Source organism: Lynx canadensis, chromosome E3 (genome assembly GCF_007474595.2).
Source record: "Lynx canadensis isolate LIC74 chromosome E3, mLynCan4.pri.v2, whole genome shotgun sequence".
Classification (NCBI taxonomy): domain Eukaryota; kingdom Metazoa; phylum Chordata; class Mammalia; order Carnivora; family Felidae; genus Lynx; species Lynx canadensis.
The window spans coordinates 36,071,287-36,082,495 of NC_044318.1; the positions used below are offsets into that span (position 1 = coordinate 36,071,287).

Consider the following 11,209-nt stretch of genomic DNA (forward strand, 5'->3'; position numbering starts at 1 on the left):
AACAAATGTAAATTTACTAGTCTTCTGACATTCAAACACATCACATCTCCTTTTGCTGACAGGCAATGAGGTCCGAACAGAGGCAAAGTGAAAACGTTATTAGAACAAAAGTTGTTCTCAATTATGGACCCTCTCTAACCCACAAAGAGCACATGTGCATCAAGACCAAATACCAGGGGGAAAGTCAAGTCTGAAGTCACAATACGAGGCTCCTCAGAAAAAGAAGTTTCTACAGAAGTGCTTGGCTTTTATTTTTTCATAAACACACACACACACACACACCCCATAGACAATATTCTTTCTATATGGGTAATTTCATTAGATTATTAACTAACTGAATAACATCAAAAACATTTTAAATATGTTTTATTTAAAAGTTCAGTCACCTGGGGAAGTGAGGGTGCCTGGGTGGCTCAGTCGGTTAAGCGTCCGACTTCGGTTCAGGTCATGATCTCACGGTTTGTGAGTTCAAGCCCCACATCAGGCTCTGTGCTGACGGCTCGGAGCCTGGAGCCTGCTTCGGATCCTGTGTGTGTGTGTGTGTCTCTCTCTCTCTCTCTCTCTCTCTCTCTCTCTCTCTCTCTCTCTCCCCCCCTCCCCCACTCATGCTCTGTCTCTCTCTGTCTCAAAAATAAACATTAAAAAAATATATAAATAAATAATAAATAAATAAAAATAAAAGTTCAGTCACCTAAAAAGGAATTCAAAAATATCTTAAAATCAGCAAGATTCAGATTTGCTTTAATTAGGAACAATATTACTACTTAAAGGTGGTTATAACCTGCTTTTCTATTCAATGAGCTCAATACAATAATCCCCAGCTACCAATGTTCCGGAGCCTACAGAACACGTGCTTTTGTATAACCCATCTCCCCACCACTCATTCAAAAAAATAAGTGTACATGCGTACATTTTTCATGTCCCACCGAGCTCATCAAAATAATAATCTGCCTTTAACTAAGAACATTCCATTCTAAGACGGCATAAAGGTATCTGTAAGTCTGAGGATTCCTAACACTAAACAAGACTTAGACTTTTTCGGTAGAAAAGATCCTCAGAATCTGTGGCTGGTTGGAGCTATTAAAGAGGCCACAATGCTCTCAATGAGCTGGACCAGAAACATTATAACCCGTAATTCTGCTCACTTCTGAGCTCAAGTTTCTTTTTTTATTTTTATTTTTTTTTGGGGGGGGGGCTCAAATTTCTCATACACATAACCTATGGCAGAAATAAAAATAAACATTTCAACCACTGTGGTATAATAAGAAACATGCTTGGTCTTATCTCCTAAAATTCACACAGCTCCTAAAATTCTTGTGATTTCCCAAGTGCTGAGGGGGCGAGGAGCATCTTTTGTTCTAATATTTGGTCTTCGACCTCAGTTCCTGACACAAGAGCTTCTAACACCCTTGGAATCTCCAGAGTGATGAGTGTCTTTGTTACGCTGATGAGACGACTGAGGGTCCCCCAGAGAGCTTCAAATGGGGAATGGTCACCACCAAGACCAAGCCATGGTTAGAAGCTTGGAACTTTCAGCTCCACCCCTCCATTCTCCAGGGAGAGAAGAGCAGGAGATTGAGTTCATTGATCATGCCACCATGACGAAGCCTCCATACAAACCCCTCAGGTACGGGATCTGGGGAGCTTCTGGGTGAACATATCCACCTACCAGCAGAGTGATGCACCCCATCTCCATGGAGAAAGAGGCTCCCATACGCTGGATCCTACCGGTCCTCTTCCTATGTGCCTCTTCATCTGGCTGTTCACCTGTATTGTTATCATGCCCTCTACTGTATAATCAACCAGTAAGCAGAAGTGTCTCCCCGACTACTGTGAGCCATTATAGCAAATTATCAAACCTGAGAGGTCGACCCTTTATAGTGAACGATTTAGAGCCAAGTTGGACACAAGTACGGGTAACCTGAGGACACTGGGGACCCACTACTTGCCAACTGGCATCCAAAATGAAGGCAGTCTGGGACTGAGCCCTTAACCTGTGGGAACTGACAATAACTCCAAGTAGTATCAGAACTGAATTGAATTGTAGGACACCCAGCTGGTTTCAGAGAACTGGTCAGCACGGGAAAACACCCACACACTGGGTGTCAGAAGTATCCAGCACGTAGAGGAAAACAGTTTCCTGTTCAACAACACGGCATGCAGCTCTTCCAGGGCTCTGGTTAAGAACTACTTCAGAATGATGGGGCGCCTGGGTGGCGCAGTCGGTTAAGCGTCCGACTTCAGCCAGGTCACGATCTCGCGCTCCGTGAGTTCGAGCCCCGCGTCGGGCTCTGGGCTGATGGCTCAGAGCCTGGAGCCTGTTTCCGATTCTGTGTCTCCCTCTCTCTCTGCCCCTCCCCCGTTCATGCTCTGTCTCTCTCTGTCCCAAAATAAATAAAAAAACGTTGAAAAAAAAAAATTATATGAAGGAACATGTTATAGAAACAAAAAAACTATCTTTCATTTGTTTAAATACACACGATCATATGGTTATTAATCTTTTGGGCTCCTCAATGACAATATTCATTAGCAATTACCCAAAGAAGAATATAAAATACATTCAAGAAATAGAAACTATTAATACCTATTTCAAATGTTTATATACCAGCTGCTTCTCAGACCCACAACATCAAACAACATAGTATTTCTGCAAGGCTTATTTAGCAAGATTTACTAACATTTAAACACCTGTCTTGAACGAAGAGGGTTTGGTTCATGCACATGGCTCAAGTGTTCCAGCAAAGAAACAAGCAACAGTTGGTTTGCAACCGCAAAAGGGAAAGTCGGCTGTTGTAGGGGTCCTTTTAACACTTGGAGTTCTGCTGGAACATCAGATTCTAAAAATTAAAAGAGGAAAAAATGTTAACAGTACACTATCTCAAAATGACAAAACAGCAGAATCTAATTAATGCAACACAAACTATTTACATTTAAGGAAATAAAACACAATAGTTATGCCCAGTGGGGTTAATCAAGACAGACTTACCGGAACTGAGTTTTGAGCTGAATTCTGGAAGTTGGAAGACTAGCAGAAGGATGCCATTGGGGGGTTGGGGGGTGGGGGGCGGGGGGTGGGGAGTTTGGTAGTAATGAGGTGTGCAAAGGCAGAAATAGGTAGGTGAAGAACTCAACACTCAAGCAAACGAGAGGGAACGAGATGGCTTCTTTCCTTCGAGAGGACAGCCGAGGCCTAGGCATAAAGAAGGGAGTTTGGCAGCAGAAAGAGGGCAAGGGAGAAAGGACGGAAACCACCTGGGGCATGCACTACGTCTACACCAGGTGTTTCATGTGCACAAGCTCATTCAATCCTCACAAAACAGTGGGAAGGAAGTGTTACCGTTCTCACTTTACAGATCTCAGAGGTTAAGGAACTTATAAGCAGACACGTCAGAATAACTCCCAAGCCCATCCTCTTTCCCTTTTCTTTTTTTTTAAAGTTCATTTATTTTGAGAGATAGCGAGTGAGAAGGTGAGGGGCAGAGAAAGAGAGAGAGAGAGAGAGAGAGAGAGAGAGAGAGAGAGAGAGAGAATCCCAAGCAGGCTCCATGGTCTTAGCGCAGAGCCCAACACGGAGCTCGAATTCACCAACTGTGAGATCATGACCTTGAGCTGAAACCAAGAGTCGGACGCTCAACCGACTGAGCCACCCAGGGGCCCAAAGCCCATCCTATTTCCACTACACAAGACCAAGCAGATGCACGAGTTGGCACTTGAAGTTGAGGGTTGTAAGTTCTCACTTACTCTTTATTTAATATGTTACTGAACAGGCCAAAAGCAGTCAGAAGGAAAAATGTTTGAGGAAACTGCTCTGGAAACACGCAATATGTAGACGGGAAGGGGCGTGCAACAGTCAAGAGCCCAGTAAAGGAGTAAATGAAAGAAAAAACATGGAGGAAAGAACAGGTCCCAGAAATGTCAAGAAAGAAATGGATTGACCAACTATACAACACCAGGAAAAGGAGGATGGAGGCGTTAATGGGAGTGAAAACTCTAAGAGGGGCCGTTAGAGAAAAGATGAGACCTCTCAAACCCTCAAGAGCTGTGGACCCATTCAATTGGAAATGCCCTGCAGAAAGAGACCATACATCCTACACCTGCTAAAAATCCTCCCCATTTCAAATATTCTATTCTGCCCTCCTCTATAATCTATTAAGGTCCTTGAGAAGTCAGTGTCCAAGTCCAGACTTCATCACCAATCTCCTCTCTGACTTGTAAGGAGACCAAAAGAACACCTGCGGCATACACAGATGTGCTATTCGTTTTAAAAGAAAACTTAACCAAGTATGGGGGCGGGGAAAGAATGAAAAATGTGCCCATGTAAAAACTTCTCTATGTAAAGACATCTTAAAGTTAAAACTTGAATAACACATTCAGATACAATACACAGATCTGTACTATAGATGACAAGAAAAAGAAAAGATAATAAATTTATATAAAGCTCTTATAAGCTAGTAAGAAAATGAAGCACGGATAAAATTCAAATAGGTTTAAGCTAACTAGTAACTAATGACATACATATTAAAATAACTATGGTACCAGAATTTGCCATCAGATTGGTAACTATTTTTAAAGTCTGAAGAGGTGCCTGGGCGGCTCAGTTGGTTAAGCGTCCAACTTCAGCTCAGGTCATGATCTCGCAGTTTGTGAGTTAGAGCCCTGCATCAGGCTCTGTGCTGACAGCTCAGACCCGGAAGCCTGCTTCAGATTCTGTGTCTCACTCTCTCTCTGACCCTCCCCCACTTGTGCTCGCTTGCTCGCTCTCTCTCTCTCTCAAAAATAAACAAACATTAAAAAAAACTTAAAGCATGGTATTGTTATGGATACAGAAAAGCAAACACTTTCAATCACAAGGGGGTAAAAGTGCTTGCAACTTCTGGCAATAAATACAGAATTCAAAATGTGCAAACATTTGGCCTCACGCTTCTAGTTTTTGGAAATATCTACCAAGAAAATAAGTAAACAAGGCACAACAAATATATAAGATGTTTAGCATACCACTGTTTAGAATACTGAAAACCTGCTAGGTAAGTTATATATATATAACAATATTATGCAGCTGTTGGAAACGATGGTGTATAAAAAGATAATCATGATTACTCCATTATCCAGTCAAAGGAGCAAGCTATAAAACACTAATACTAATGAAGGTGAGACAAGATAGCTCCATAGGAACTAACACAACCTCTCTGGTCATCATTTTATCAAAATGTACCAAAACTTTTTTTTTTTAACCTATTTTTTTAACCCAACAAATCCTACTTCTGTACATGTAGTCTAAGGAAATAATCAGGTATCAATAAAGACTTTTGTTGGGCGCCTGGGTGGCTCAGTTGGTTAAGTGTCCGACTCTTGATTTCGGTTCAGGTCATCATCTCATGGTTGGTGAGATCGCACCCAGAGTCGGGCTCCGTGCTGACAGCAAGGAGCCTGGTTGGGATTCTCTCCCTCCCACTCTCTGCCCTTTCCCTGCTCTAAGAAATGAGCATTACAAAAAAAAAAAAAAAAAAAGATAAAAAGCAGAATGTAAAAGGTTTACCATACTACGATCATAATTTAAAAATGCATTTATTTCGGGGCGCCTGGGTGGCTCAGTCAGTTGAGCGACCGACTTCAGCTCAGGTCATGATCTCACAGTTTGTGAGTTCGAGCCTCACATCGGGCTCTGTGCTGACAGCTCAGAGACTGGAGCCCACTTTGGATTCTGTATCCCTCTCTCTCTGCCCCTCCCCACTCATGCTCTGTCTCTGTCTCAGAAATAAACATTAAAAATTAAAAAAAATAAAAATGCATTTATTTCATAGCTATATAAATATATATATACAATAGAAAGAACAAAACAGACAAAATCTCTGCCCCTTCTGTTTTCAACCATACATCAATAGAATTTGTACAAGAAATGAAATTACAATGAACACGCTGTTTTACAGTCTGCCTGTTTGATCCTTAGTATCTAGGATCTTACTATCTAGGAATCCACCTGGCTTACAGTAGCCCTCATTAATATTTGCAAACGAACACACTAAATTGTTAGCAGTGAGTTCTCTGGGATGAGAGTACAGATGACTTTCTCCTTTTTCCTTGATTTCCTTAAATTTTTCTGAATTATTTCTCTAAATGTTTATCTATTTGGACAAACTCAGAAATCTTTAACCCATTTTGAGATCTTTGACAATACTTTTTGAGAGAGAGAGAGACAGCACACGCACACAAGAGAGGGGCAGAGGGAGAGAAATCTTAGGTATGCTCCATGCCCAGCACAGAGCCTGACACAGGGCTCAATCCCACGAACCTTGAGATCATGACCTGAGCCAAAATCAGGAGTCGGACAATAAACCAACTGAGCCACCCAGGCGCCGACCGACAATAGTTTTAAATGTAAGTCATCGAATAAATTGTCTCTAGCTTTGCCAAAATGTAAACAGTAATCTCTGGGTGATCAGATTGTGGTTTTTAAATTTTCTTCTTTAGGTTTTTCTATAATTTTTCTATAATTGTCAACAATGATGAAATGATGGTTAGGAGAGTTTTCTGCTTCTCTATACTCATACTTTCCTATTTTCTACAATAATTAAATTCTACTTTTTTTTTTTTAACATTTATTCATTTTTGAGAGACAGAGAGAGAACGTGAGCGGGGGAGGGGCAGAGAGGGAGGTAGACACAGAATCCAAAGCAGGATCCAAGCTCTGAGCTGTCAGCACAGAGCCCTACGCAGGGCTCAAACTCATGAACCACGAGATCACGACCTGAGCCAAAGTCAGACGCTCAACCAACTGAGCCACCCAGGTGCCCCAAGTTCTACTTTTTAATAAGAAAAAAAGCAAAACAAAAAAAAAAAATGATCAGTGGAGTCAAATGAACTAAATCAAGAAAATAGCAACTATAAAAAAGACCAGTGGACAAATACTCAGACGCAGGAAGGAGTAAAACTGAAAGGCAATGAAGGCTGACACTGAATGCTTCCCGCTTCAATCCTGGTTAAGTAGAAGAGGAAGATCTAAGTGGGTAATAGGAAAGATGAGGTCGGGTCCTCTTATAAAAAAGAATAAGAAATAGTATGAGCTCCTAGGTAAATTAGAGTTCTAGAATTCTGCCAAGTAGGAGGTGAGTAGACAAACAGAAAAAAGGATCACCTACTTCAGGCTCCTCAGACAAGTATGATCTTAATAAATGGTCCATTATTAAATGAAGGAGGAACCTGGAGGATTAATCTGAGCCAAAAATTCTGGAAAACTTGTGTCAGATGAAAGAAGAAAACCAGTGAGTCTGACAATGGGCTTACTGTTGCTCTCCTTCTAGGGCATGCTGGGGCAGGGGAGGGGGGGGCATACAGTAACTGATCAAAGTTGGTCCCCACATAACAGACGGCTGAAGAACACAGGTTATAGAGTTACATCTAGGTTCTGAATTTTCTGACTCTACCATCAACTGGCAGAGTGACCACCTCACATCATATAGACGACCTTCAAGAAATTCTGTAACAGTTCTGTTTCTAAGTCTACTAAAAAATGAAACTATTTTCCATAGACCTTACTTTTCACGTAAAATGATAAATTATGTCTGGATATTCTGGGCCTCTTTGGAAGAAAAGGCAATATGTAAACACAACAGTACTGTTAGTAACCTAGTAGAAGTTTTCCAAAGCTTATCTAAGATCACTCCCTTCAAAAATAATCTCTCCTTTGCAGAAAACCTTATCACAATGTTACAGATAACACAGGCTTGCATGTTTACAGCTGGGACTTTTCCTCCGACATAACACTTCACCTAATATTGTGCTGCCTTAGTAGACCAGGTTTCATGTGAAAAAATCGGTTCATTACAAAATAGTTCTCTTAAAACTATTCTGTCAAGGACCTACTAAAATTACCACCGCAGTCTGCTTTTGTCTCCATTAGGGTCAAGAATTATAGACAGTATTTGGGTGAAGTTCGAAGGACTTTAGAAACAAATGAATCTTTTCAACTTGACTTGCACCTTCAAATCCACTGCAACATGTTAATACTTGCTTCATGCTTAAACTGAGCATGTATTCCCTGTAATCATCCTAACTACCGTAAACTAAAAACCTCCCTGAATCAATGTATTCATTCCTGATAGCACAATTTAATTTTAAAAACTGCCAAAACGACTGGTAGTAATTAAAGACCCTAAGAACTTTCAATAAAATAGTGGATACTCTGAAGTGGTTAGAGTCAATGTTTTAAGTACCTCTCACTATAACATGACTTGCCTGGCTTAACCCTGTATCTCCTAGTAACCAAAGGTCCTTCACCCCCCAAAAACCTTGAGGCATTGTTTTTCTTTAAACAGAAAAGGGTGATTTCCATACGGCCCCACTATAAGTCTTCAGCTCCCCTATCAGTGAGAAACTACAAATTAAAACGCTTAACCCAAACTGTTAAGCGTATAAGGTCCGCAAAATCTCCGTCTAGTAGTTTACAAAGCTCACTCTCAACGTCTGACCAAACCACAGGGCTCGAGAGCTGGAAAGCAGCCTGAGCGAAGCCTTACCAAGGACTTCGAGTCCGCAAAGAGGAAACCACGGAACAGAAACGTAAACAAACCAGTGGGTCGCGGACGCTCGTTTCAATAAATGTTTACCTTACCCATGCCGCCCGCCCGCCGCCCCCCGTCGCTGGGCCGGGGTCCAGCCGAATTCGCCCCAGGGCTGCGGCGAAGCTCGGGGCTGCTCGCAGCAGCCCTGCCCGCTCGGGAATGAAGGTGGATGGGTGCAAGAAGAGGGCCGCCGCAGCATTCCGGGTCGCTCACCATCATACTTGGGATCCGAGCCGTCGGCCGGGAACTCAATGGCAGGCGGCGCAGGAACAGCCTCCGCCCCGTCGCCCTCCGCCTCGCGCTCCCGGGCCCCGGAGCCGCCTCCCAGCATCGCCCGCAGCGCGCGGGCAGCTACCCAGCCCGCCCGCCAGCCAGCTAGCACCACACCGCCTCGCTCCGCACCAGCCCCCGCCACCGGATCCGGAAGTAGCCCCTCGCAAGACGGAAGACCCGCCCCGGCCTCCCGCGCGCCGCCAGCGCGGGCGGGCCCTACCTCAGGCTCCGCCCTTCCCCTTTTCCAGGGGGAAAGGATGGGCTGGTTCGGCGCAGGCGCTCTAGTGAGCTGGTCCTCGCGCGGAGGTCTGTAGGATGTGGGCGCTGGATTCTCGCTACGCCGGGGTCCTCTACCTGTGTTCCCGGCCGCCCTAGAGACCTTAGTACCCGCACACAAGGCAGGGTGTTGACATCTCACGCCAAGACTCGGATGCTAGTGTTAAAATCCTGTGTCTGCAGATTCTAATCCAAATACATACTTAATGCGGATGCAATACTATTTGTCATGTGTTTAAAAAAAAAAAATCAAAAGCATCTACAAGACCTATCTCAACAAGAACTGAATCTCTTTTGGTCAACCGTTAGACCAACAACAAAAAAGGGAAATGCCAAACTGAATCCAACCTAGCAAAAATTTCGCTGCTTTTGAGACTGAACTTTGAACGGAAATACTTTCAAACCTGAGGCTGCCTTTTCCAAGTGATCCCATGGCCACACTGCATTGACTGTGATTTGAAGCTTTTAGCTTCAAAAATCCTCTGCCCTCTGGAGATGTCTCTGATGACTTGGTTGCCAACACAATGCTGCTGGAAATAATTTTTGTTTTTGGCTCTCAGATCAGATTATGCAGTTGGTTAAAAAGCCTTTCAGATTTTGAGTCTCAACCCGAGTGCAATGTGTAAAAGTGGTATTGCTTAAGAATTTTGAGCACAGTTTTCTTACAAAGTCATACAGGATGCATTCAACCTGATAGAAGCAATTTGGGTATGGTTCTCCAAATAACTCCCACCAAAGATTAGGGATGCCTCTTTCCATGCCCTGTTGATTTATCCATGTATCCACAAATTTAAAAATACAAATACTTTAGACTCATCAATTCTGCTTTCAGAAATTTATTCTAAGGAACAGGTTAAAAATGAGCAAAATGATCCAGCTAAACTTTAATAATCACAACACTAGTTATAGACTAGAAGACACTGTAATTGATTGAGTCACTTACAATGGCACACTTTACAACCAATCAAAAAGTTGGTATGCAATATTGAGTTCTTGCCACTTTCCACCACCACCAGAATGGAGAAAACAGCAAACCCATTCAGGTAGGAATATAAATGAAAGCAACATTTCTAGAAGACCATGTTCAACTTAAAGTGAAAAGTTTTAAATAGGCATACTCTTAAACCTACATGCAGGAGTATATACAAAGGAAATAATCAGAGTGGTGAAAAAAGATAAATCTATAAGAGTGTTCATCAAAGTGTAGTTTATAATAGAAAAGCACTGGAATAAATCCAAATTCCAAGAAGAGCAGTTATGGTACACCCTTGCAATGAAACCTGATGCAGCCATTACAAAAATGGGGGGTTAGGCAGGAGCACATTCCTCTCTTATCTTCCATGATATCTAGTTTTTCTAGAAAAATTCGAGTTTTTCTCTATCTTACTAGCCCTCGATCTCAGTATCAGTTTCTGGACTCTCCCCCTCCAAAAGCATAATTCTGCTCTTGTCATGTCACCCCACATTCTCTCAGGAGATAACCACATGCATTGCTATCACTTTGCATACTATCTGTGTGCTGACAACTCCCAAATGTATCTCTGCAGCACAGACTTTTTCTCTTGGACGACTCGAAAGCATCTCAAATTTCTGAAAGCAAACTCTCGATACTTCTCCTAAAATTTGTTTCCCACTACCTCTCTTCATTCATTTAGGTAGCACACAATCCATCCATTTGTCCATATCTAAAACATGAGGGTCAACCTTTATTCTGTCCAGAATATATCTGGACTGCCTATAAATTAAAAAATAGAAACATGATATAGCATATGAACATGCAATATTAAATATGCAATTAACTGGACAGGAACCCAAATTGCCAATAAACATAGAAAAAGACACACAACTTTCACCAGGGGCAGGTAAAGGCAAATTAAACAATGAAATATCATTTCAAAGTGTCATTTTTGCAAAATTAGTCTTTCATACCAAGTGTGGTTGGGGATGTGGAGGAAAAGGAGCTATCATACATCACTAAAGAGCTATTTAGTGATATTGAGTAAAGTCAAATGACTCATACCCAAGATCCAGTAATTTAATCTCCATTGAGGTTTTCTTTAGACACTTCCAGATGTGCCCAAGGATACGTATATATGTGTATG

The 11,209-nt window shown here is 42.2% G+C and overlaps 1 protein-coding gene across 2 annotated transcripts in view; it reads right to left on the reverse strand.

Moving 5' to 3' along the window:
• Window positions 1-8,948, reverse strand: part of EIF2AK1 (eukaryotic translation initiation factor 2 alpha kinase 1) — a 32,522-nt gene extending 23,574 nt beyond the window's left edge. Inside the window, exons 1-2 of one of the 2 annotated variants that reach the window (XM_030300105.1) lie at window positions 8,772-8,948; window positions 2,679-2,837 (exon numbers count right to left, since the gene is read on the reverse strand). In XM_030300105.1, coding sequence (XP_030155965.1) covers window positions 2,679-2,837; window positions 8,772-8,889 — 277 coding nt within the window. In that variant the 5' untranslated portion in view covers window positions 8,890-8,948. Of the gene's footprint in view, window positions 1-2,678; window positions 2,838-8,771 lie in introns of those variants that run through there. The other variant, XM_030300106.1, reaches the window with a different exon arrangement.
• Between the last annotated feature and the right edge of the window lie 2,261 nt (window positions 8,949-11,209).